Genomic DNA, 27,975 nt, shown 5'->3' with positions numbered 1-27,975 from the left:
GGCAGAAAGGCACCGCTAAGGAAGATGGAGTCCCACGCTCAGCCAGATGGCCAGACTGGTGACTGCTAATGGAGTCAATGGCCAGTCAGGAGGAATTCGCATTTGTGACTAATGTAATTTAAATATTTTTAAAAATGCTGACTTTCTCATTTATGAAAGTAATCCATTTTGGCATACCTTATCTTCCAGTCATACATGAGAGAGACACAGAGCGGGGTGAAGGAGGCGGGGGGAAGAGAGGGAGACAAAGAATGAATAATGAACTATAGGGAAAGTTTCGCATCCTACTTTTTTCCACTCTTTTGTTTCCCCATGTCATTAAATAAACTTTTCTTCTTCAGTGAAAAAACACTGAGGGGGCTTTCCTGGTGGCGCAGTGGTTAAGAATCAGCCTGCCAACGCAGGGGACACGGGTTCGAGCCCTAGTCCAGGAAGATCCCACATGCCGTGGAGGAACTAAGCCCGTGTGCCACAACTACCGAGCCTGTGTGCCGCAACTACTGAAGCCCACACGCCTGGAGCCCGCCTGGAGAAGCCACCACAATGAGAAACCCTCAGCAACCAGAGAAAGCCCGCACAAAGCCATGGAAGACCCAACGCAGCCAAAAAATTAATTAATTAATTAATTAATTAAATCTATTAAAAAAAACAGGTTTTAGAAATCGTGATTTTTTAAATTTTTTTATTATTTTGGCTGCGTTGGGTCTTGCTGCTGCACACGGGCTTTCTCTAGTTGCGGCGAGCGGGGGCTACTCTTCATTGTGGTGCACAGACTTCACATTGCGGTGGCTTCTCGTGTGGAGCAAGGGCCCTAGGCGTGTGGGCTTCAGTAGTTGTGGCTCGTGGGCTCTAAAGCGCAGGCTGAGTAGTTGTGGCTCACGGGCTTAGCTGCTCCGCGGCATGTGGGATCTTCCCGGGCTAAGGACTGAACCCGTGTCTCCTGCACTGGCAGGCAGATTCTTAACCACTGCGTCACCAGGGAAGTCCAGAAATCATGATTTTGATTGCAACGGCATTTGTTTACAAGGCTTCCTCTGCCATTTTTGGAGAACGGAAGCTGTGCAGACTGTAGCTTCAGGGGCAGCTGCTCCATTGGCACCGTATTCATAGAGATAATTTGCAGGTCAGAGGCTTCCGGCCTGCTGACCGGGCACGATTCACTATAATCGACCTTTATAAGCAAAGGCCCACTGATGAGAGCCCACCAGGGGAGCCTGAGATCATGCTTCCCCCTCCACCTGTTCAAAGGCTTCCTCTGTCCTTTTTGTGCAGAGTATGTAGGGCCTCGGCCTCACCTGGAGCTCACCTCAGTGCCCTTCTCTGAGGCAAGAGCTGTTGGCTTTCAGAGCTCCAGGCACCTACGCATCGGCCACTGGTCGCTCTACTGGAAAACACTAATGTGGAATCACCACAAGCGTTAGAACTCAGAGGGGCTGCTCTTATCTTACCCTAGAGGACACTCCAAGGTCAGAGTTAGGGGCAAAGCAGAGCTAAAATCTGAATCCAGCTCTATGGCCAGTGCTCTTCTGATCACACCACAGCCAAAAAGAAGGAATGGAAAGGGAAGTGTGAAAATCAGGGTGGGGGTGGGCGGGGAAGAGGGGGAATAAAGAACAAATACCCGCTTGGCGCCACAGTAGCGAAGTCCAAAGGCGTGGAACTGAGGGAAGAAAGTTGGCCTGACGGCGAGGATCTGCGTGTAGAGCTCTGCCGGCCGGGACATGGCTGGGGTGCCCGACAGTAAGATCACCCTCTTGGCAACCTAGAACACAAAAGCCCAAGATGCTGAGACACACAGAGGACATGCAAGGGATGTCCCCAGCACCCCCAGGAGTCGGAGCCAAGGCCCCCGGAACAGTACACCCCTGGCATCTTGCACGAACACCTTCACTTCCTCGCACTCTGACTGCAGGCACTTCTCAAGTTCATGCATCTTAGATCCAAGGTAGATCTAGATTCCAAAGACACTCCGGCTGGCCTCACTCCAGAGCTCTGGGTGGCCACAACCTGGGAACGCTAAGCCAAGGTACCATGACCAGAGAAAAAGAGCATGTGTGCTCCAAGAACCTCACGGTGTGACCCGTGTAAGAGGCTGGGCGTCATCTCCTAGGCTGCCTTGGCCACACCCTCTGCCTGCATGTACAGCAGCACTTAGTCCCTTACACTGAATTCTATCTTGTCTGTCTCCCTCACTAGACTGCAAGCTTCTTGAGATCAAGGACTGGGCTGTGTCCACCTCTGTTTTCGTAGAACAGTGGCTGGCACAAAGTAAGCAATCAATCAATATTCACTGTATGCCTAAAGATATTCACCAGGAAGCTAACTGGCGTCCTACGGAACGCGGAGTAAACTCAGAGAATCCAGCGTGGTTAGAGGAAGGGGAAGTAGGGGAGACAGCAGCAGGTCCGAACTTTTTCCAGGATGGATTTCTGACACCCAAGCTGAACCTATGATTGGATAATGACACCTAGGACCAGCCCTTTCTCAATCCCAGGAGAAAGCATCAGCCAGGGCCTGTGTATAAGCCTCTATTTGTTTTCTTTAGAGGAGAAAAAAAAAAGAAAAAAGCCAGTCACTAACTCAGCTGTACAATGCTTTGAGCCTAGAGGTCCCTGATTCAAGCTCATCTGGTAGTTAGTAAGGACTTGAAAAGGTGGGACCCGGATCCATCTACCCTACACCCAGCCCAGGCCTGCAGCAAGCCTGCTCAGATGAGGGCAGGACGCGCATAAACAGCTGGTCAATTCCAATGACGGACTTCGGGCTCCTCCTTATCGTGACACCAACCTGACCCAAGAAGACCAGACCCCAAATCCTACCTCTTACTCAGATGAGAAAGAGGGTGAGATAAAAAAGCAGACACTTCCCTACTGTACTAGAACGTGGAGCGGCCAGAGATCACTGGTGGTAAAATCCATTTCAGCTCTGGGAAGGGACCCTACTGGGGGGCTCAGTTGTCTAGAAACAGCTTGTTAACCACTGTGACCTCGAGTTAATGATGGCAGCGTAAGGCAATCGCATGCAGTCAGTCACCTAGGGGAGGAAATCAGGTTTTCAGATAGATACACGGCCTCATAAAAATAAATACAGGTGCAGCAGGGGGAAGGGAAATGATTCTTTATAAATATACAATGTATATACCGCTCCTGAGATGCACTTTTGCCCGCTCAGCAGCTGCCAAGACCTAATTCCATTATGACAGGAGAGCTATGAATTCCTGCAGCTATAATTTTCCACAGTTCAATTACCTGGGCCTTCTAACTTCCTACATGGTTTAATGCAGACTCATTAAAATAACAGTGAGCTTCTTGAAGGATGCCTGTTGCACCACTTGCCTTGGCTCGAGACCATTTCAATGAAACGGGGAAAATGAGAAGTCTTATCAGTAAGAGAAAATCAGTTCACCATCCAAACCTATTCCCCACATCATCACTGCTGTAGCCTGGGGATGGAGCCTGGGCAGCAGCTCACAGATCAGGTGCTGGAAATTAACTCCAGGGTTCTCTGCCCGATATTTATAGGATGGAGTTAACATGGAGTCAGACCTCCCATATACTGTCCAGACTAGGGTGGTGATGGGACCGTTGAAAATGGATGCTTGTGGGTGTTAAAAAAGCAGAGGCAGCATTATGGAAAGAGAAAAAAGGCCAGCTTTGAAAAGAAACCAATACGGCGTCTCATCTATTATGGAATGACTTAGCCTGCTCAGCCCCGACACGTTTATTGTCATCACTGTCATCCGTAAGGCCTTTAATTGTGCCCGGTTTCACGTGGTTTATATGCCACCCTCTACCCTTGAGAACTTCCAGTTTAGGAAAATATAAATGCATAAAACTACATAAATCAACCCTAAATTGAACGCCTTACAGGTAACCCTTCTAGCACCCAAGAAACCCACAATGGAACAATGCAAAAAAACGATTTCTATTTAGTGTCAGAGAGAAGTCAGTTGATTCACACGAGCAGGGGACTCTTCCTGCAGTCTGCCTGATCACACTGGGGGTGAGAGCAGACCCTCCAGCGGACACCACCCCCGCTCTGGCCTGAAGAGGCAAAGAGCCATCTCTCCAAACGCAGAGGGACTGGGTTTTCTGTTCTAGGTGCAGAGGAACTGGGTTTTCGACTCCCTGCTTGTATATCACAAGTACTGCCATTGTAGTACTGTACAAAACATCCAAAACCTGGTTACAAATCCAACAAAAGGGATCAGATGATACACATTCTGACAGATTTATACAATAGACTACTATTTGTAAGAATGAGGTCCAGTTATTGGGAATGAGGTGGCATGATTACCAAGATACGCCATTAAGGGAAAAAAGGAAGGTGCAAAACTGGTTGTAGAACACTCTAGGGAGGGAGAAAGGAAACACACGTTGAACGTACTGACATGGGCACAGACTAATTTTTACAACTAAACCCCAAAATCCAGTAACTGTGGCTGTCTTCGAGGAGAGAGATCAAGGGACTGGGGGATCCAGAGGGGGGAGAAAGAGTTATTTTTCACTGTACACCTTTCTGTACTCTTTAAATATATCACCTAGTTAAACTACTTCAATGAAAAAGGAAAAGAAAAAGCTCAGACACCTTAGACCACTATGCTCATCTGATCTAGCCAATCGACAGACATAAAAGGACTCCACTCCCACAAAAAGAGAAACAGCTGTTTCTTAGGGAAGGATGGTGGGATTCTGAGGGCCTTTCTTCTTCTAAAGAAATAATCTAACTGGTTTAACAATAAAAAGCACTATAAATTAAAAAAAAAACCCACTAAAGGAAACTCAAACACACCTCACTGCTCACAATGGAAAAGTCAGATACCCTTCAGGGCTGGAGTCATGTGGAGCAAAGACCATGTGATTTGGCCTGAGCAGGAGTGAAGGTGGTGATGCGTGGCCAGACTGGATTTCAGAGGCAACTATCAAAAGGTAAAACTATGACCCAGAAATTCTGAGTGGAAGAATTCGTCCTAAGAGGACAAAGTATACAAGCTATGAACATACGGGTGACGTTCACTTGCAGAATTATGTATAATAGCTAAACAGTGTCCAACACTAAGGGTTAAATCATGGGATGTGTCCATACCACAGAACGCTCCCAAACCATTAAAAATGATCTTGGGGGCCTCCCTGGTGGCGCAGTGGTTGAGAGTCCGCCTGCTGATGCGGGGGACGCGGGTTCGTGTCCCGGTCCGGGGGGATCCCATATGCCGTGGAGCAGCTGGGCCCGTGAGCCATGGCCGCTGAGCCTGTGCGTCCGGAGCCTGTGCTCCGCAACGGGAGAGGCCACAGCAGTGAGAGGCCCGCGTACCGCAAAAAAAAAAAAAAAAAAAAAAGATCTTGCCCTACAGCTGACATGTTAGAAAAATAACCAAACTGTTAACAGTGGTTTTTCTGTGTTGGAGGGATTAAACGTGATTTCAGTTTTGTTCTTTATAGCTTTCTGTCTTGCCTACTTTCACACAGTTGACCCTTGAACAACACGGGTTTGAATTGTACAGGTCCACTTAGGCAGATGTTTTCAATAGTAAATACTACAGTCCTATACTGCCTGAGGTTGGATGCATCTCAGGATGTGGACGAACCTCAGATATGGAGGGCCAGCTAAATATAAGTTAAAGGCACGTTAAACCCCCGCTGCTCAAGGGTCAACTGCAGATGAAAACAGAACCACCTCACTTCGCAGCCCAGGAAAACGGTGCTATAGGGGAAGAAAGATGTCACATTTCCCAGGGGACACCACCACTAGTTTCTTACAACCTAAGCAAAACGTCCTCTGCATGCAGCTGCTGTTTCCATTCAGGAAACCCACATGATGTGGCCTATCTCACAGACAGTAGGATATAACCTAATCACCTCATCATGAACATCTGCTGAAAATATTTTGACATATTAATTATCAGAATATAGTTCTAAGAGATGCACAAGTTAGAGGAACAGTCAAGTGGTATTAAATTCGGCCCTTCTTTGGCTCTTCAAAGGCATTATTTTCCTTCTTCCCAACTCTCCTCTTATTCCCAAAATACCTAGATTCACTCATTTCCTTAGAGTATCTGATCAGTGGTTCTCAACAGAAATGGGGAGGGGTAATTCCCCCCTCCTCCCCAGGGACGCTTGGCAAGACCTGCCAAGACAATTCTGGTTGTCACAACTGAAGGAGCCAGTGGCATTCAGTGAGTAGAGGCCAAGGATGCAGCTAAATGTCCTACGATGCCCAGGACAGCCCTGTGGATAACAACGAATTATCCAGCCCCAAATGTCAACAGTGCCAAGGTTGAGGAACTCTGGTCTCGACGGAAATACAGCAGAGAGGTGGGAGGTTTGATGAACAGAATAACACAGGACGCCTCATCCTCCTCAACTGTGCCAACAGTCCAGCACACGTGAAGTCAATGTCATGGATGACAGTGGCTTCGAGACACCCAGGAACAGGCTATATTCACGGGTCCTGTTTTGAAACATTAATTCATCCGAGTTCTACGGCCAATGCAGAGTAATACATACTAGTTAGCAGTTAAAATTTTGTTTTAAATGTGTCACTCTGAAATATACCCAAGATCTGAAAAACACAGACACTGCTTTAAAAGGTCTCAGAAGCACATATTTCAGAAATCAATATTTAAGTCCAGCTTGCCTGACCAGGCAATGAGTGCATTAACAAGACAGTTGCTAAGAAGCTTTCCTATTATATCTTTAATGATATCTATCTACTGTGCAGTTTCTTTTGTCTAAACAATCAGGGGTATACAGATTTAATTTTAGTTATGGCTGTAAAATTGGAACCACAGTACCAGGGTCTATTAACATTTTTCAAAAGAAAACATATGAAAATTCCCCAAAAGAAGGGTCACCACTTTGGGAAAAACATTTACGTGTGCCCATAAATGGCTCTCAACCTATAAACATTTATAGGTAATTTGGGCAGAGAATCAAGGTTTTTAAGTAAAGGACCTTCAGGTTTGGAGGGAATGACATAATCCTGCTTTGGAAGATGTCATCATATTACCTGTTACTCCGAACACAAAACTAACTTGAAATGAGCAGACACTCAACTGTGTTTTGTGGGGAGTTGGAAAAAATTAATTTTCAAATGCTATTAAGTTTCACCAACATTTAGCATATTTGTCTTCCCTAGCTTAGGTACAACTTAAAGCTTCTTTTAAGCAATAAAAGGTGCAGTTTTAAAATCAGGTGCAACCCAAGAGCCCAAGATGAACATGCGCTTTCGTTTGCTCAGTTCATACAAACCAAAGGAGATTCCCCCAAAGTCACCTGTGAGATATTTCTACCTTGTTATGAGAGAAAAGACTACTTTTCTAATTGTACAACTTTTTTCCCTGAAGTAGGAAAAAGCTCACCCCAAATAGATGGAAGGAAATTTGGGGGCCTTCCCTCTGGTAGGGATGGAGGGGCTGGGACACAAAATATAGACACTGAAGTGTGTACCACACAAAGCATGGAGCTTATACTGCAGGTCAGAATACAATGCCTTTGGATAAAGATTCAAAGCTGCGCTGTACACACACACACAGACACACACACACCCACACCCCTTCTGCTCTGAAACCAGGACTCAGGCAGCCAAAGAGTCAGCATATGTTAGACCACCCCAGAAAAGGGTGTGGACGGCTGACCTTCCTGCTAACACAACAGCCTCGGGGCAGCCCCAGAAAAGGCTACCATCTTATCTATAAAGCAGGCCTCCGCTTTGTGGTGCGTCTTGCTGATGCCCACGGCCTGGTTCTGAGCCTGCACCATGAGAGCTTTGCCCCGCAAGCCACGTGGAAGACAGGCAGCTCCTCCTGGGCTGTTTAGAGGACCCGCTGCTGGAGGCTGTCCCTCTGCCTTGTCCGGGAGGAGCCCGAGGACAGTCCAGAGTGAGTTCCCACCTGGCCTGTGTCCTTCAACAGGTCTTCATCTTTGAGAGACAGACGACTGCACTGACCACTAGTTCCTCAGCAGGATGTTAGGAAGAAAAACGAATCTGGTACCAAAGTCCTAAGTAGAGATGCCCTGAGTCAATGCTAAGTCACATCCACGGCCCGCAGCCCTGGACTTGCGGCCCCTGCTCCCCTCGGACACCAGTCCAGCCCGAGCAAAATACAGCAGATCTCAGTGCCGAGTGGGCTCAGGCACCAAGCCCGTCCTCAGCAGCTCTCACCTTGAGGAGGGGCACAGCTGTACGACAGCGGGCAGTCTTAATGTTTTTGAGGAAGTGAGATTCATCCTGAAAAGAAACAGTCATGTTAAGTGAACAAGGCCAAATCCTGAGCAGATGGAGAGAGAGCCCACGTCAAGCTTGACCCTGGTACAGCGTCGCACTGAGGCTGCCTCTCTTAGTGCTTTCTCCTTCAAGGAGACGGCTGGGGGCCTGGACAAGGACCAGGCTCTGGGGCATCTTCTCTATGACATTGTGAGCAAGTCGCTTCATCTCTCAGGGACAGTTTTCCACTTGCAAAGTGGGGCTGGCGACTCCCCTGCCCTGCCCACCTCGCACATGGCATGGGACAAACTCCTGAAAGGTGCTCTGCTGGCTTGTAAGATTGCACCACCCCCCTGCACAGCACTAACGCCGTGTGCTGAAGACCCGTGTGTGCCCCGAGCTGGCTCAAGGCTCTGCAGCCCAGCCCACGCCTTCTCCCCTGCTTTCCCTGAGCTCCCACAGGCTCTGGCTCCCGCGTCTCCGAAGGCCCTGGAACGGACTGTAACGATCTGCGTTGTGTGTCGGTCTGTCTTACTGGACTGCAGCTCCCCGGAGACCAGGGGCTGACCGCTCCCTCCACACCCGTGGCACACAGCCCTGGGCAGGGCACAGAGCTGCCTGCGACCTCTGGCTAGCTGAGCCAATGGACGAAGGCGCCTCCCTCGCAGTCAGCCTGCTGCCGGGAAACCCGAGGCAGAGTCCCCACTGCAGTCTTGTTGACATGAGTGACTCAGAGGTCCTCAAAGAGTTTTCTAAAAGCCCTTTCTTTAGCTCCTTCTAGATGAGATGTGCACTAGACAAGACGCGCAGCAAGATCTGGGAGGCCACTGTAGGTAGAGAATCCTATTTTTAGAGGAGGAAAACACCACTGGCTTTTTCAAGTCACGCGTTTGAATAAAAAACCTTTCGTGTTACCCAGAGGCACTGGGTTTCCCTGTTCTGCCAAGAGGAAAAGCGAGGATAAGCTTCCCCTGGAAACCATCCACCGAAGGCTTCGCCCCGGGACGTCTGTCACCTGGACTAGGGGTGGTAGCGGGCTGGACGGGAGTGGGGATGCGAGAAACTCACACGTCTTCAGGGCTGTATTTGTGAGCCATGTAGACACACTGAGTACTGACAGAGGAGGCCGGAAGCCAGCATCTCTAGACTTTCCTTCTGGAGTACGAAAGGAGTTAGAAGAAGGAAAGCGGCAGCTAAAAGATGTACCATCACATCTGGGAGCAGGACTCTAAACTCTAAAGCCTCCTTTAAAAAAAAAACAACTAGGGTAAAAAGTGCTTTTCTTTGGTAGGAAGGGAGCGTCCTTATATCATCTGGAAGAAAATCTACTAACTGTTTGAACTGCACGTCTGAGTCACGCCGACAGGAGGGCACCAGATGGAGGCACAGGTCCATGCTGTCCAGGCTGTAGCTCCCGGAGCCCCGGGCTATCGGGGGTTCACGTGCTCGCCTCCAACGTGACCCCCCGAGGGGAGAGGTGGGCTAGAAACCCCCAGCACAGACCTAGTAAACCACAATTTTTCAAAAAGCGCCCGCCCCTGCCCCAGAAGATCCTAATACGTAGGCAGGGTCGAGAAGCGCTATTTGAGAGAAATGAAGGATCACTTCCCTACAAAACAAAGCCAGTGATTTCTACTCTCCTAGAAACCTAGTGAGTCTCCATGAGATTACAGATATGGACGTTCTTGGAGCTTTCGAGCAGAAAGTTTCCCCAGAGATAAAGTACTTAAACACTCTGCCAAGTCACTTACAATGATGACAACTCTAAAAGGGGGTTTTAGCTGCTTTTCTAACTTGCTCAGAAGATCGAAACTGACAATGTTGACCAAGCCAGCTGTCAGGCGGTCCTTCCCAGTCACCACGACGTTGATGTGGTCTGGGCTCAGAGACGGCAGCCACTGACGAAAGGCCTGGGGGTGACAGGAGAGAACAAAACCCAAGTGGTGATTCAGCCTGGCAGGTGCCAGCTGTGGCCCCGCTAACCCACCCACCGCCTCTCTCCACGCGGACCAACGTTAACGCCCCCTGAAGACAAACTCGGTCTCTTCCCCTTCCCGCCCTCCTGCATTCAGCATAACCTTGTCCCCACGAACAACCGTCGCCTCCCTGTTCCTCCCACCCACCCACACCCCTTCCCTTTCCACTAACGGGACACTTCTCTCCTCGGTAAGCAAGCCCTTGTTAGCAGTCGCTTTGGGGTGTCTGTGGATTCCACTTCTGTGACCTCTAGCAAGATGACAAGTTTCTGCGAGGAAAGAATGCAACTCTCTTAAAGAGGAATTTTATAAAGGAATTTTTAGCAGAGCCTGGTACACCAAAGGCACTGATGATGATGAAAATTTCAGTGCTTTCTACAAAGGCACCTCCTTTCCCCAGAAATCTTGCCATCTCTAGCCAAAGCCAGTACCTGGAGCTAGTGGACGGCTACCAGGTGCCTCTGTCATTGGTCGGGGGTCTGGGTGCTCCCAGTGAGCCTGAGCTGACACCATTCTGATTCCGGGAGCGCGAGGCCAGGCTCTGTCCTGCTTATAAGCCTCTGACCATCTATTCTTCCCTAGAATTTCCGAGGGTGCTGTGGGAATCTAACGTGTGTTGAACTGTTAGCTCCTAGAGGCTCTGGCACAGTTCAGATCACAAGCACCAGAAGAGAGTGAGGTACTGTTTCGATATGTACTTTTTTAAAGTTTTGCTTTCTCCTGGGTTGGAAGGGCATGTCTGGGCGTCAGGCCCCGTGGCTGCAGGCACAGCTGCCTCTTCCCCAGGAGCAGCTCACGGGGGCTTAGTAACAGCCTCGGCATGAGGAAGCCGACAGCCACCTCGAGGAGCACGAAGCTGGGAAAAGCTACGGACAATGAACCACATCTTCCATCCTCACCATGCTTGCTTACGTAGCGTTTCATTCATTTCATGGGACCACGCTGATCCCTGGATTCACGGGAGACAAAGCTCACAGCTGAGTGATAATACAATGGTCATGTCGGGTTTCTCTGCCATAAAGGTGCCCGGTAGACCGTGAACATCCTGCCCACACCACCTGCTACCGGCGTGGGCCCTGAGCCCAAAGACAGGAGGTGCGACCTCAAGGCCCCGGAACCGTTCCTCGCTAGCAGCAAGCATGGGGCTTAACCTCTTGGAGACGCAGTTTTCTCATGTCAATGGGGTTAATATCTCGTGTCTGCTGAACACAGCTGTTTAAGGATTAAGGGAAATAAAGGAAGTAAAACTATTTTGAAACTTAAGTGGGGTAGAGGTGAAAGGTGTTCTTTGCAGGGGCACCGAAGGTGCTCAGGAAGCGTCTACTGACAGACGGAAGCAAGTCTGAGCTTGGTAAGGCCTTGCCCTTCCTCCCGAAAGGCCTAGCCTGATTCTAACTCAGAAACCCAGGAGCCTGGCCTCAGCAGGCTCCCTTCCTCCTCCAGCTGAGACAGATCTTTCGGGCTCCCCAGGTCCTGTCCCCAAACTGTCATTTGATGACTCTGACACTGAGGAAAGGCCTCCTCGTTAAAATCACGGCACCAGGAGGGCTGACCTGCTCCCAGGTGAAGCGCACAGAGGACGGTACCACCACCAGGAGCGGCCATTCCTTCCGGTAATAGGCGGCTATGCAGATGGCTTGGATGGTCTTCCCCAGGCCCATGTCATCAGCAAGCAGCAGGCGGCCTCTTTTCGCTATGGCAAAACTGAAAGCAGACACGGTCAGGACAGAGCACAGCGCACTTCCCAGGGCGTCGGTTAACCCACCATCGAGCTGCCGCGTGAAGCCACACGGCTGCTCGGTGTGGGCTACCGGCTCGCAAGAGACCTGCTCCGCCGAGAGGGAAGCCAGGGGCCAAACAGGGGGCAGAGTAATAATAATCAAGGAAAGACTACAGACAGGGACAACGTGAAATGTAGTCGAAGGGGAGGGAGAAGCTCTAGAAGACAATTAGGTCGCGGAAGCCGAGGGAGGGAGTTTCCAGTAAGAGGAGTCACCCTCTGCCCGGCGCAGGCGAGGCCCAGGGGATATAAAGGAAGAGCGTGGGAAACAGTCCCTAACGAGGGGCTGGGAGGGGCACGCTTATCACATGAGGGATCTGCCGGGAAGGGAAGAAAGAAGAGACGGTGGGGTGGAAAAATGGCTTTCTCAAGATCAGAGAGGACTCTGTACGCATAAAGCTGCCAAAGACAGAAAACGCTGGAGAAAAGGAGGATGGCCAGAGAGAAGGATGGAGCAAGAGCGTTTGTCTAAGAGGGGCACCAACCTCAGCCACGTGTCTCATTACCTAGCAGCCTCCAGGGTCCCCAAGCCCTCCAGGGCAGCAGCCCTTGCTTTCAGTTTGTGAATAAAGCATGGAATTATTATTCTACTCCTTCGGAGCCCGACTGGCCTGGGTTGGAAACCCAATTCCACCACCTGGGCACCGTGTGCCTTCATGCAAGTTATCTGACCTCCTCGTGCCTCCGCTGTAACGTGGGATAACGACGAGGCCTACCCCAGAGAGTGTTACGGGGCTTCATGATGTTTAAAGCACTTAAAACAGCGCTTGGTGCCGTCGTAAGTGCTGGGGAAGTGCTTCCCTTATAACAATTATTCCCCCAAAGGAGAAAAATAACCAAGACACAAACAGCGATGGTGACTTGCTCGACTGGCATATGAATCAGAGAAAAGCTAAAAGGGTCCCCAGCGCCAGATGCCTGGTCTGCGCAAACACCGCTCCTCTTTCATCGGAATTCCTGAAGAACTGATCACTGGCTCAGGAACCTGATGATAAGCCAGTCGACTAGCTCTTCTCCTTTCCTTCTCACCCAGAAAAGACAGAGAACGGCCCCTCTTCTGACCAGCAGCTGCTACGGCCCACAAGAATTCCAGGCTGTACACGGCCTTTCTGAATTGCCTGGAAACGGCGTTTCCGCCCTTCAGAAGCCAGTGCCCGACGAAGGTGGGAAAGTGAGCAGCGGGTCTGCGGGGGGCGTGAGCCCAGGACACCCAGGCTCAGCAGACAACGAGCGTCCTGTCGTGGTCCTGGCACTTCTCTGTCCTCCCAGCTGCCACACGGCCCACCTGGTGAGAGGTGGTGCCCCCTCCCCTCCCCCTTGGCCGTGGCCACCAGACTCCTGCAATGGGCGGGAAGGGAGCCCACCCTCCCCTTGTCATGCCGACCTCGGTGAAATCTTCCGGACCATTTCCGGGATCAACTCAGACAGACGCATGCAGAGAGACAAGTTATAAAAGACTTATTTTTTTACATTACTTTCTGATTTACAAAACTGGTGGTCAGGATGGCCAGGGGCACCTATGCAACAAACAAGGGAGGGCCTTTTGTTTCAGTCTCCGAGGCGTCGCAACCATTTACAATGTCTGCACGGCTTCATCCACCTGGTCATTCCCAAAGCAGAACAGACCCTTGGATTTCATAGCCTTTCCTTTTACTCTGCCTCGAGGTAGTCCAACTAAGGAACAAAGTGATCACAACTGAGAACAAAGATGTCGCCTGGATAATAGAGAGACAATCGCACAGCTGAATGCCGCAGTTTGGTTTTACACAAAAAACACTGCACTCATCATCAGAAGATAGGATTTCAGCCCCAATTCCACTTTTGGAAACTGAGCAGCTTTAGACAGAGGACTGCCCTCCTTGGTCTCAACTCACTCCTCTATTAAAAGGAACCGTTTAGATATTAGAGCAGGCTGATATCTATCTAAGAGATTTTGCTCCGTACATTTAAATGAGTTTCCAGTTGTAGTACTTAGGTAAAAAACAAAACAAAAACATGGAATTGACAGCCCTTCCTTTAATACCAAACTCCTCCACTTCAGGGAATGAAAGTTAAAATCTGGAATTAATGCAAAGTTTTGAAGAAAGGCTGCAAGTACCATTAGCAGTTTCAGAGCCATAGAGAAAAAGACAGAAACAGCTGGCTGTGCTCTGGCTCTGATGTACATACCCTGGGGTGCCTCGCACCCACCACCTCTCAGCGTGCACCGCATGTGCCCAGGGATCTCCAGGGGAGCCGTGAAGAACCTGGATTCTGAAGATGGGGGCTGCCCAGGAGCTGGGGGTGGGCAACCTCTCTCAGCATTAATGAAGGAGACGGAGGAAGAAAGATGAAAGGGAAAACCCACCTTGAGCCTGGGTAAAACAAGGCCCAAAGAACATCTCAACAGATGAAGGAAACGGCAAAGTGCGTTATCTAAGAGAGGTGGCAGCTGGAAGGCAAAGGAAGAAAAGGGTGTGGGCAGAGCTGGGACCGTGGGGATGCAGTGAGGTCCCACTGTGCTCAAACTGCACCCGGAGAACAAAATCCTACAGAGACAGCAGCCAAGCTTTAACCAAACCACCACAAGCAGGCTGCACGCGGGCAGGCTGCCTTTGTGGGCCACGTCCACTGACAATGTAGGTCCTTCCTTTGCATGGGGCTCTATCTCCAACCACACGACCTGACATCAGATCTAGCTCTTATTATTTCTACATGGAGCCTCTGCCCTCTCCTCCACCTCCCATCTATCTACTTGGGGCACACCTGTCATTTTGTTTCTCCTAAGAAACTGCAGAAAAAGGGACAGGTCAGGACACGGGCTTATCTTTTTTTCTTTCCATCAATATAAGAAGAGCACTTTCCTTTGGAAAACCGCCACCTTACACTCTCAGTCCAAGTAACTGGGGTGAGGCAGCCCCTACCCTTCCGCTCCAGGGATGGGCCTGTCACCCGGTCTTACCGGTAAGACCTCCGAGCCCCCCAGGACACAGTGACTGACCAGTTCAAGCGTCAGCACCAAATTTCAGATATTTCGGTGTGGGACCCGCTAGAAAAGAGTTGCTTCCGCTGGGCTGCAGAACCGATGGGTGCAAAACGGAAGCCCCTGGCTGCCCCCGCTGCCACACTTGAGGAGCACCTGGCTGAGGACAAAGCAAACTAAGAAGAAAGCAGAGCTGAGAGGGGTACAGAGTCCCGATGAGCTCTTTAGAGACCCTGGGCTTTCTATTACATGCAATGAGAAATCTCTTTTCTTCCACTACTTTGAGTTGGGTTTCTGTACACTTGCAATACAGAGTCCTAATTAACTTATGCAATTTGAAATCAGTGGGTACAATCAGGCTTTGGTGACAGTGCACCTGGGCTGTTTAATGCTAATACCCAGATGCCTCTAGACGGCTGTGAAAGAGGTGCATCATGCAAGAGGGAGCATCTGAAGCCAGTCCGTGGTGAGCGATACAAATCTGAGCAGGAGAGAGCAAGAGAAAGACAGATGAAGAACCTACTTGACGCCAGCTCTCTGAAAGGGCAGCAGGCTCGACACCAGCTTGGAATCCACTTTGGACAGGTCTGCCTCGGGGATGTCTGCCACGGGACACAGAGACGTCTTCTGGAGCTGAGCGGCGAAAGCCAGGGTGAGGGTCTTGGGCAGAGGATCCAGCTGAACTTGTGGAAGGCAGCGCACCCTTTCCACTAGAAAGGAGAACAGAGGTGTGTGAATTGGAGTGTTAATGTCCAGGATTTCTGGGGGAAAAAGAAGGGGCTTTGAGATACAAAGTTCAATGGCTGGAATTCTGCTGCATGCCATCTTCTCCGAAAAGTAACTGGAGAGAAAACTGGGTGCAGACAGGTGCATCGCAGAGAACCAGTTTTCCCTCTCTATTCCTAGCGTCTGCAAACAAGAGGGCACTCAGTAATGCAAAATTGATCTTCACTACACTACACAAACACCAGAAAGAACTAAAGTGTTCTTGTGACCTATCTATTTTTAACCTCAAGTCATTTAAAAAATTATCTTAGTATTCCCATTCAATAAATAAGGACCCATATTCTTCAAAAATCAGCCCAGGAAAAGCAAGGCCTAAAATGAATAAATCTTGTCTTGTTTCCATTCTCCTTATGTTGTATTTTGGTTTCAATGTCTGAGAAGATGGAGAACTTTAAGCTATATGCTGTCACCAGGCAAGGAAGCACTGTGGTCTATGCAGAGAAGCTGTCAGGTATTTCCAAGAAAGATCAGTAGGACAGTAGTGCTATTTACAAACAACAACAAAGGGCAGAGTCCAGGCAAAGGCCACCAACTGACAACTGCACATGGCCCTGCACACTTCTGACCTTTTCCATAAGAGAATAAGCAGCTCCTCTTGAGAGAGGTGAGTTTTACAGGTATTGGCAAGCTAAGGCCTGTGGGAAAAACAGTCTATTACCTGTTCTGGTGAATAAAGTTTCACTGGAACACAGTGGTGCCTATTTGTTTATGGACTGTCGTTTACCGCTTTCATGCCGTAACGGTGGACCTGAGTCGCTGGGACAGAGACCGCATGGCCCACAAAGCCTAAAATGTTTACTATCTGGCCCTTTACAAAAAAAGTTTACCAACCCCCGCTAAGCTTAGAGTCTAAACTATTACTAAGGGTGACCATGACTCTCTTTCAATTAAAGCTTGTATTTAGGGGTCTTTACTTTCCTTCCATGTGTGCTGGTTCCAGACCCCAATATAATGGATGGGGAAATCTCTTCTAGTCAGAGTCTTTAACCCAGGTGGGAAAAATAAATGACCTTGGGTCTACACGGAAATAAAAGAAAATCAATTTCACTGATTTTTCTCTTTGAAGGAATTTAGCTTCACCTGATTTTAAAATTAAGAGGAAAAAGAAAAGCCCTTTATTCAATAGAGAAACAGAAAAAGAAGAAAAAAACCAGAGATATAAATAAAACATAATTCTGGGGGGCGGGGGATGGCAGGAGAAGACAAGTTAAAAATTAAAAAGTTAGAGAAAAGAGGATAGACCTAGAAATCCCTGGTAGTAGAATTATCATTAAACTTCTAATCACAGTCTGCTGTCCTACAGTTGTAGCTTTCAAGATGTTCTTCCCTTTCAACATTTCCTTTGAAAAATCTAACTAGCAGAGTTAGGAGGGTGACCATTGTTTACAGATCCCTGACTGCTCTTTACCTTTTACCTTTTCGGGGCACCCTGAGATAGTCATAGTAACCCACCAAGGGGCTGAGTTCTCCAGGAATCCAGAAGGAATCAAATAGAGAACTTGTGCCTATTTCACTTCTTCCCAATATTACTTGAAATTCTAAGGTTGTCAATTCTCTACTCCATATGGTCACAAGGTATTTGAAAAGTCTTCTGCCACAGCCATCAATTGGCAATTGCAAATACTGATGTGAATACGGAGGGCTGAGCCATCTACCGCCACCTTAAATTGTCTTGCCTTTTCAGTATATTTAAATCCATCTCTCTCTTTCCCTAAATATAGGTATCAGTTATTTCTGGAAACAGTTTGCATGAATAGAATCACCATGGTAAGAAATCAGGTAAGGTTGATGGCTTAATATAAAAGAGTGCCCATATTGATGCAGAAATACACCGCGTGCTTCCAAATTAAATCTGAGCGTGCTGATTTCTGCACACTTCAAGAGACTAAGCACTCCACGTGCTTTCATTTTAATTCTAGTGATCTTCAGCAATCAAATACCTGATGAAAGCTAAGAAAGGGCTAAGGATCCGGCTGCTGTGAAACACAGTGCTTTGTAAGCATTATGTCCTTTCAGCCACTCAAGAGGAACAAAAACCACTTTCTACTCTGCTTCCTATCGACGACTAGCTCCCCAGATCCTCTGCTGGTTCAGTCAACTGAGTGTGTTTCTGAGACAGCCTCTATTCGCTGTCAACGACTCACTGCTATCCCTTCCCTGTGCTGGAAGACGACAGGAATGTGCAGTCTGGCTTCATGAGTCACAGAGAAGTGTTTCTGTAAAATAGCTCTCTGGCAGAACGGTACCGGGCCACACAGCAGAGAGATGTTAACGTTTTCAAATAGCAGCTGACAAGATCATTGAGGGGGACGAAGAACCCTTCTGGACTGTTGACAGGTGCGGGGAAAACAGAAGGCTTTATGCCAACTTCTCTGTGGGCACGAGGAAGCAAGTCACTTAGAAAAGAGGGAAGAGGATCGCTCTGCGACTGGCCTGACCTGGAGACTGCAGTCACCACGTTAGCAGTGAGCGCTCACACACTCAGTTCCCACCGTCATTTCTTAATTAGTTTCATGCGCACGTGGTCACTAGCTCAGGTCAATAATCTGATTTCACATACGACACCTAGGGGTGAGGAGAGAGGTGCAAGTTCCCCAGGTTTACAATCTGTTAACAGTGGAATTGGAACTAAACTGGGAACTGCAGTGTCCTGCAGCACCTCTTCACCTCGGCTTCCTAGTTCGTAGACCTGGGCTTCTAAGTTTCCTAGTGGGTCACATCACAAACTCAAAACTGCAATTTTAGTCAGACTTCATTGTGACCCTAACAAGGCTCCCGACAAGGAAAACAACTGTTTTCCTTCTCTGGGTCCAAATTTTTCCCAATCTATGAAAGGGGGAGAATCAGTCTTACATTCTATGAACCCCTGACTCTAGAATTCTTAACTCTACACCCATGGAATTATTCATATCAAAGGCAAAATCTTACGTGTGGCTGTTATGTGCATTTTTCTGGGTGAGGAATCCATTGTTTTCAGCAGAGGCTTCAAGGAATCTACGGCCCTCAAGACTTGGAACCATTACATAACGCTATGGAAGTTGCAAGTCATGGTTTTTCAACGTTACATCCATCTGCTAGTGCTGTAAATATCCTGCTTTTTGTTGCTCCATAACAGTCAAAGCCTTTATAGCTCACATATTTATATGTCTTTCTGTGGTCGAAAGACAAAGGGGTGAGAGGGACAAACTCACTCCTACCGTTCATCAAAAATTCAGCTTTGGCCAAATAATCTGCTCTAAGTCACGAGTTCCAAATAGCAGACCCGAGGGGTCTCAGATCAACGTCAGCCATCCTCCTGCTTCAGCTAGTGGTGCCGACACTAAATAACTCATCATATTCAAACTTAACCTCGAGCTCGCAGCAAGTCTTTCCTCAAGGAATCAAAAGCTCTTCCCTTATATTTAATTTCTGTCAGTAGGGCAAATAGGGATTAAACACCCCATTTTTTACTGAAGGGACACATGGGACCCAGAATATTGAATTACCTACCTGACGCCGCATGGTAAGTCACATAAGGAGGAGACAGAGGGAAGAGACCCTCTTCCTTAAAGCCCTAGCCTGGTGGGCAAGACAGCCAATGATGTGGATTCCCACTCCCAGCCCCACTGAGCTGGAGCATGTCTCTCCCGGCCGAACCCTGGTACCAGAAAGTTCTCAGGGGGTCAGGCAGGAGGAACCTCCATTGTGCCGGCTGCACACCCACTGCAGAACATCGACGGTCTGGAAGATGGGTAACAGACTGGTATTCCAGGACAGGCTGAGCTATGACCACACCCCACCCCCTTTCTCTGGCATACTGGAATTCATTCACTGCCCCACCCAAGCAGAGCAGAGAAGAAAAATGATAAGCCCAAACTGGCTTCCCCTTCTTGTAGTTACATCTGTACACACGGCCCTTCCCTTGGTGAGACTCCAAAGCGCTTATTAAACGCTGATGCGCCCTGGTCTTGGCTTCTGCCTCTGGCAGGGCTCAGCCCATGATGAAGCCTGTAACCACTACGGCTCTCCAGTTTTCACAGACCATCTGGTTCTAGAAGTAAGCTGAGAGAGCCTGTTCTTAGAGGGAATCTAAAGTAGCTTCCATCTAAGCTCAGCAATCCTAGCTTGCCTCTGATTCCCCAAATCCACAAACCCTCACTTCTAATACTTCTGTGATGGGTGTGAGGTTTCACAGGCCTCAAGAATTTGACTAGTAGCGCCTCACCCTGATGGAAGATGAGACCCTGCATCTGCTTGGGCTGCTGTAAAGCCGCCGTCCCAGAGCACAGGGTCATGGCTGCCCGAGACCAACTTCACCTTTACCAGTCCTGTACACAAGCATGCGAAGTTACCACGGTGGAGGGGAGGAAGGAGGTGATTCTTTCAAAATACATTAAATTTAAGGCACATAATTAAGGCTTAACAACAGCATAATATAAAGCAAGCAAGGTGGTCAGCTCACTTAGTTTACTGTACTCTTCCAGGAGAAAGTTCCACTTCCTGGTCTTGACATCTGCAATGACAAGAAACAAATAGGCAAATGTGACACCCTGCCCTCCTGCAATGTCACCACACTTACTCATTCATTCCCTGCTTTCACAAACCCCCAGGAATCTCGGGTGATGTGGCTGATCTTGTGCTGGGCACTGAGGACACAGAAATCGAGAGTACCAGTAATCGAGACTTTCACAAAATTCAGGGAGGAAAGACAAGCAGACATGAAGATAGCACTGGGCTGTAAGTGTGGTGATAAAGGGAGCTATGGGGACACAGGACTGGGGACAGTCAGAAACACTCTGAATCTCCAAGGTGGGGATAATATTGTAGCTTGCACTTATTCACTGCTTACCTTAAGCCAGGCACAGTGCAAGAGACTCGTATGCACCATCTCATCACTTCCTCAATTCGCTATAAGCTGGGCACCATTATTAGCTCCATGTTGTACATGGAAAACAAGCTACATGTGGTCAGTGTGGTCTAACAGTCTATGTTCAAATCCCAGGTCTGCTGCTTCCTGGATGTGTGACTTTGGGCAAGTTATGCAACTTCCCTGTGCCTCAGTTCCACATGTGAAAAAGGAGCATCCTATAGCCCCTGCCTCACAGGGCTCTTGTGAGCATTACATAACATCTAAATGTAAAATGCTTGTGAAAGAGTTTCTGGCAAACAACGCACTCAAAACAAAGGTAAACAATGATAAGTTATTATTATTCTGCCATCCTCTGATTAGTACGGCGTAGCACAAACTACACATAATACTAACGAAGGGTGAGCATCTGGGTACCCAACATTGACTAATCACTTAGGTTCTCCTACCAATCGACCTTCTGAGAAAATCAAGCAAGCTTCAACTCAGTAAGTGCTTTCTGGGCAGCAAAAATGAATGCTTCTCTGTCTGGTCATTGAAGAAGCAAGGCAGTTAGGCAAAAGGCATCATGGATACTTTGAGTCCACTTCAGGAAAGAAGCAAGGTGGCCCAGGTGTAATCTGACAGAAAGACCAAAAGCAGACCGACTACTCTCGATATGGGAATAGTGCAGGAGACCCTTTCTGACAATAGCTTGATCCTGACAGTGGCAGGGCAGCAAATGGGAAAGTCTGTGAATAAGTGCTATGGCAAAAAAAAAAAAAAAAAAAAAAAAAAAATCCAATGATGGTGTTTTTATGTCTAGGGGCCGGGGCAGGGTTGGGTGTGAATATTTTCACTGTTCTCATTCCTCCCCAAACAGCAGAGCATGTCAGGAGTGTGATTTCAAAGGCCACAGGTCAGAAGACACAGGTCATCGGTACTTGCCCTTTGAGGGCCACCCCAAGCGGAAGCCGAACACCTGAGGGGCCAGGGGAGGCAATGCCCTCTGGACTGAGGCTGGGCCCTGCACATTGTGTCTAAACCCTACTCACCAGCCTGCTCTCACCAGTCAAAACTCTCTCCATCTAAGGGATAAAAATGCAACAGCCAGCATCACCCGCTCCTGAAGGAACCCCGACCTTGATGAAAGCTCACTGGGCAAGTCATTCCACAGAGGCTTCCTCCATGATGCCGCCTGCACGTAATGTCTCAAAGGCAGGAGGTTTTAAAGGTCTGCTTTCTACTTGCCTAGGGAAAGCTAAAACCATTTCAAGAATGGGAATACAAATCCATAAAAGCCACAATGTTTTGTAAAACAACACGGCCCGAGCTAAGAATGAAACCCAGGTGTTCAGAATCCTTCTGCTCTCTATTCCGATGTGGCAGCTTTTGAAGAACCTCACAAAAAATAAAGCAAAACTGCTTTGCTTTAGCTGGTGGTTTTCAATCCTGGCTGATGATTAGACTCACCTGAAGATTTTTTTAAAATGCCAATGCCCAGGCCCCACATCAAGCCAATTAAATCAGTAGCTCTGGGTGGGAACCAGGCACCGGCTTTTATTCTGGGCATGGGGGTCGGCAATCTGTGATTTACCCACCCCTCCAGGTGGTTCGGAGGCATGTTCAAGTTTGAAAACCACTGGCTTAGTCTACCCAAAGGCATTTATTTTTATGGCAAATGCCTATTTTTCAAGCTCTACTAAGGACAAAATAAAACTAAATGGGTTTAAGTGGCTGAAGCAGGAACTGACCTGCTTCTACCAAGAAGACACTGCCCAGGTGACTGGGGAAGGAGTCTTCTCTTTGCGAGGCCTTTAAAGACAGAGCAGGCCCCACTATGTGTTCAACAATCTGGAACAATTTAGGGAGCATCTTTCTACAGGAAGAGGAGAAGGTTAGAAAGGCTCTACCAAGAAAGTTATTTCTGAACATTTAAAGAGAGGAAAACAGCCTAGTCTGAGGTCACAGGCCACTCTGCATCCTGGAAATCAGGCGGAGGCCAACTACTTGCCGTATTTTCTGGAATCCATCTGTTTAAACAGCGCAATCAGGTCTTCTGAATAGCTGATGTCTGCCTCAAAGCGGGCCCGGGAGATGAGTATGCACTGCCCTTTGACAAAGGCAAGGGAGGGAGCTACAGGAAGGCAGGTCTGGGCTGCAATTCTGCTGCTGCTGCTGGTAGAGGGTGACTCCACGTGGCCTTCGGCCCCTTCCAAAGGCTGCAGGGTGACAGCCTGGAGGTGCTGGGCTGCTTTCACTGCCGAAGAAGAAAAGGACAGAGGTGACAACCCGAGCAACTTTTAGGTGGCCCTGGCATGCTAAGGCAGGCACAGGAGGAGGGCAGGCGCAGGGTGAGGAGGAGGTTCGCTGGGCAGGTGGGAGAGAAAAAGCGTAGGCAGATGCGGAAGGTGTGCAGGTGTGCTTTAATTGGGGCTTCAGGTATTTCAGGATTTCCTGAATGTAACTCTTCTATTCCGTAGGTTTCCCAGTTTAAAAAAACTTTGAATTCAGAAATGAACAGGGGGGACAGGGATCTCACCAGGATGAGTAAACTTATCAGATAATTTCTGTGGCCATGTCAGAGAAGCCACCGAAGGACGTCAACACACCAGAAATCACCCCCTTAACCCTGTTCCCAGGTCACTGTTCTGTCCACCGCTGGGAGGACAAGGAAGGAGACACAGGATCATCAGGCCACAGATGTACAGTGTTGACCCTTATCTTCTCTATTACTGAGGCATTTTATAGATTAATAGATTTGACGACATAGAACTGTCAAAAAACACAAACTGAAATGAAAGGCAAAACTAGTGAATAAAGATATTTGCAAGAAATACGAACAGAGCTCATACTTTAAAAAACAAAATGCTAAGACCATATAAGATAAGAAGTTAGGCAACCAATTCAAAAGGAGGAAAATGACTAATAGACATTTGGAGAAACGTGCAACTCCGCAAACAATCAGAGTAATAAAAAGCCATTTTTAACTTATCGCACTTGCAGGATTAGAAAAATAGATATCAGATAGGAATAAAACGTTTTGGAAAACAATTTGGCAATATACAGCAGGAGCCCTAAAAAGTGAGCATAATGGTTCAACTTCTAGGAATCTATCTCAACTAACACAAGTTGAAAACCCACAAATTTATAGACCAAGGTGTTCCTTACAGCTTTGATACTGGGGAAACAAGGAGCAAATTAATATTAAACAAAAAGAAAATGATTTACCCAGTATATGACACTTTTTTTTTTTTCCTTGGTTGCACCACGCAGCATGTGGGATCTTAGTTCCCTGACCAGGGATCCAACCCATGCCCCCTGCATTGGAAGGCAGAGTCTCAACCACTGGACCACCAGGGAAGTCCCTATCACACATTCTTAAAATGGAGAATGTTACATAGCCATGAGTTTGTTTGTTTTTTGGAAGAAATTTTGGAAAAGACAAAAGACACTATTAAGTACGAAATCATGTTTTTGGAGGTCAAAGTGGTTCAATAATGGACACGCACATTTTCATCACCCAGAATTAACTGTTTAACATGCACCATTAAAATAAAAGTGCTTTATGCAGGAACATTAAGTGAAAAAGGCAAGATACAGATTACATTACATATAGAAAACACTGTATATGCTAATGCATAGGAAAAAAAGGCTGGAAGGAACAAAACTAAAATGCTGACAGCGGTTAAGTGAGTGGGGACAGACGGGGGTGGGGGAGGATGGCTGGTTTCTCTTTGCACATTGACATACTTTCCACATGACCTTCAGTGGGTGTGTGGTAGGGTTAGAAAGGCAAAATTCAGAGGTGGACCCAAACAAATAACAGAAAGACTGAAAGTCTTCATATGTTGCATTAATAAAAAGTAAAATGTACTAAGATTGACACAGCAATCATCAACTATCCGAAAATTAAGAAACAAGGGTTAAGGCACAAATCCACGGTTGTTGGGAGAGTGTCCCAGGTATATCTTGGTAGAGAGCAGACTGAGTACGCAAAACACTGAGAAGGATACACAGCAGCTCAACAACTCCTAATCAGCAAAATTCACCTGAAAGCTATAGACAGAATCTTGTGCCCAATGAACTGTTCAAAAAAATACGTGGAGCATTACCAAAAACGACCATACTGCACAGAAAACCTACATGAATGTGCAAAAGCATCAGTCATCTGAGTCACCATGCATTGTGGTCAGAGGACAGGAGTAAAAAGAGGACAAAACAAAACAGAGACTTTTAAACAGTCTCTGTAGGTTACTTTTGATTACATATATAAAAGTATAAGAAAAGCAAAAAAAAAAAAAAATTGACATGACATGAAAAAAACTTCGTAACAGTGGAAATCACTGGTCTAACATGAGTAATAACACAACACCAGGTATCAAGACCTACAATGTTAACCCAGAGCACTGGCTCTCCTCCCCCCAACACCTAATAAATGGATTAAAATAATGGGAGAAGCAAGCTCCCCCAAACCTAGTGTCAAACATTTCAAAAGGTAGAGGACAAGGAGAGAAACAGGAAGTTCTGCAGGGAGCTGTCCCATTACCCCCAGAAACTGTACTGGTGATGTCAGAGAATTCCACCTCGTGCCCCAAATCTGTGGAGGAGTAACCTCACCATGCATCCTCCACTCTCCCCATTTTGAACCGGGTGGGGACAGAAAGAGCATAGAAATGGCTGCTGGGAGGGAAGAGTAGAGCGGGAGATGGGGACACTCAGGGCTGACTCTAACAGAGGTTCAGGCTTCAGGCACTAGGACAAGGTGACAAAAACCTTGGTGTAGGACAGTAAACAAAATCTCAGAAGACAGAGTGGTGCGCACCCAGGGGCCCTGACCACCACCAGACATGACACAGGCTGGAGCCAGCCTGGGCAACACCCGCTCTCCGCACTCTCGGGTTTGTGTTGTCTGCTGAACTGTTACCGTTCCTGGGAGCAGGGCCTGCACAGCTTCCTGGCATGGCTGGAGCCTGCAGTCCAGTGGCAACATATACTCTGAAGTCAGTGGCTTGGGTTTGAACCCCAGTTGTACAACCGATTGGCTGTGTGACCCTATGTTACTTACAGAGCCTCTCTGGACCTCAGTTTTCCCATCTGTAAAATGGTGTTATAAGGAATGAAAGAGTTAGCATAGATAAGGGCCTTAGAACAGCCTAGCATGTAGCAGGTTCTGTAAGTGCTAGCTTTTGTTAATATGACCGGTGCCCTCCTCCCAAGGACCTGCCTCATTAGGCTGGCCATGGGGAGAAGGAAGGAGAGCACTGGGATGGCGTCCCCAAAGTCATCTGAACCACAAGCTAGACTGTATCTGCTACTCGAGGAACTTTTCAATACCAGCGTCCCCCTGCATGAGGGGGTGACCACACGCCTACTTACTCAGGGCACCGTAGTCGGTCATGCTGAAGTTCCACATCTTGGTGGCAGGATCTGAAATGAAACAGAAGTACCTGGTTTGCCCACAATAAGGTGGATGACTGCTGGTATGAGCTGTACTTGGACATTCAATAAGGGTTTGTTAAATGAATGAATGAATGCTAAGTTCAAAACAGTTGACTGAAAAGCCCCTACTGATGTACAAAATCCCCGTAGAGGACAAACAGCAAATATAAATGAGGATAATGCTTTGGCTCTGCCCTTCTGGGAGAACAAACCTGAGCGTGCCATGTCACCTGGCTGAGCCAGCTCCATCGCCTTTAAAATGCAAATAACACCTACTTCTCACAAAAAACTGTTTTAGGCTTAAGTGCTACACTGCATACAAAGCACCTGGCAGGGGAACTATTCAGCCATTCTCCATGTGGCCATGTGGCAGCCCCCAAGCATGGCAGCTGTTTGAAGGAACGTCTATTATAATAGGAAATGTGAGCTAAATAAAACAGAAAATTTTTAACAACTGGATGGATATAATGTGCCAATGCACTCTCTTCATATTTATGAGAAACTGTTAGATTTAAAGAGACTCTAGAAGTAGGAAAAAATGTCTGGAAGAACTAGATGGAAGACTCATTACCGTAACGTCTGCTGGGCAGACTCTTAAACACTGCAATGAGCTCTTCGTTGTACCCAATCTTCACCTGGAAACGATCACCGATTTTTATGCATGTTCCCTGCTGGGAGCCTGCTGCTTTGTGGAGTGGGGTCCCTGATTTCTGTTGTAGTCTTTCTTCTGGCCTGGGCATCACACTCCCTGAAACGTTCTGCCCAGAGGTGGAGGGTCTTGCCATCCTGGCCTCTAATTCAGGATCCCTGGGAGGCTGTCCAGAGGAAGAAGCTGTCGTCTCCTGGAAATTCTTTGCTCTGGCCAAAGGCTCATGAGTTGTGTTAGCAAAGGGTGTCGATTTGGTCTTGTGTGAAGCCTGAATCTGACCTTGCTCTAACCCATAAACCCAGAGCTGTTCGCTGGAGACCGCTGGAGGACTGTTTGCCAAGGGAGGGGAGATCCCAGCGAGAGTCACTTGATTTGGTGGACGGTGGCTCGGGCAGGCTGTGGGCATCTCTTCTTGCCTCTGCCATATCCCCTTTGCCTGCTCTGAGGTGCTGAGTTGAAAACTGTGGGAATTTTGAGGTCTCTGATCAGCATCAGATGAACTCCTGGGATTCTGTTGCTTGAAAACGGCACCATGGCTCCCTGACTTAGAAGGATCCTGGTGGAGGTGTGTGGAAGGGCCCTGCTCGGACTGGGAAGGTTTGGCAGCAATGCAGGAGCCCGAGACTGTGTTCTGATGCTGTCCTGCTAATAATTTCTCAGCTCTACGGGCCAGAGCCTTTTGCCGATTCTCTTCAATTTTTTTCCTCTGCTCCTCTGTAAGAGGCAAGGACATTTTAACAGGGAAATGTTCATGCAGGAATGTCAATCTTTAATCGGAAACTTGGCAAAAGCTGAGAAGGAAAAAACAATATTGAAATAAACATTAAATGTATGTATTTGCTTACCTTGATTTTAACAAGCTTTTGTCCCAGGAAATGCACAAGGAGCCAAAGGATATATGAAAGTTTCTTTTATAATCAAACACATACCCACACAGATAGTAGGTAGCATATGCCCAAAACCATGACTCTGACAAAAAGTAAAAAGCAAGGTTGATCAAATCCAAAGCCAAAAAGGTATTTCAACTGCAATATTTTTCTCCCTCTCATCCACCAGCCAACATGAGTTATCAGATCCCAAAAAGTTATACAATGCAACCTAAATCCGTCAGATAATGAGAAGGGCGACATTTCAAACTAGAAAGGATAATGGACTAGATTGACATAGACCAAAACAAACACATACCATGGCGTGACACTTGCTAAAACAGCCTCTTTCCAACCTGGAAGAAGGAAAAAAGCATTAGCATCACATACACTGCACACAAAATTCACCCCTCGAATACCATCGTTTTATCATTCCTGGCAAGTCAACCTGCAGGTGGTAAACCCACCACCATAGAGCAACGAGTGA

At 47.8% G+C, this 27,975-nt stretch overlaps 1 protein-coding gene across 1 annotated transcript in view; it reads right to left on the bottom strand.

Moving 5' to 3' along the window:
* SMARCAL1 (SWI/SNF related, matrix associated, actin dependent regulator of chromatin, subfamily a like 1) overlaps nt 1-27,355 on the bottom strand; it is a 50,198-nt gene extending 22,843 nt beyond the window's left edge. The window contains exons 1-9 of the mRNA XM_065880729.1: nt 26,545-27,355; nt 25,911-25,961; nt 22,546-22,791; nt 20,148-20,198; nt 15,444-15,630; nt 11,732-11,882; nt 9,954-10,112; nt 8,161-8,226; nt 1,622-1,762 (exon numbers count right to left, since the gene is read on the bottom strand). Coding sequence (XP_065736801.1) covers nt 1,622-1,762; nt 8,161-8,226; nt 9,954-10,112; nt 11,732-11,882; nt 15,444-15,630; nt 20,148-20,198; nt 22,546-22,791; nt 25,911-25,961; nt 26,545-27,355 — 1,863 coding nt within the window. The remainder of the gene's footprint in view (nt 1-1,621; nt 1,763-8,160; nt 8,227-9,953; nt 10,113-11,731; nt 11,883-15,443; nt 15,631-20,147; nt 20,199-22,545; nt 22,792-25,910; nt 25,962-26,544) is intronic.
* Between the last annotated feature and the right edge of the window lie 620 nt (nt 27,356-27,975).

This window comes from Phocoena phocoena, chromosome 7, assembly GCF_963924675.1.
Source record: "Phocoena phocoena chromosome 7, mPhoPho1.1, whole genome shotgun sequence".
Taxonomy (NCBI): domain Eukaryota; kingdom Metazoa; phylum Chordata; class Mammalia; order Artiodactyla; family Phocoenidae; genus Phocoena; species Phocoena phocoena.
Note: the sequence above shows the minus strand (reverse complement) of the source record. Positions and strands in the feature narration are given on the sequence as shown.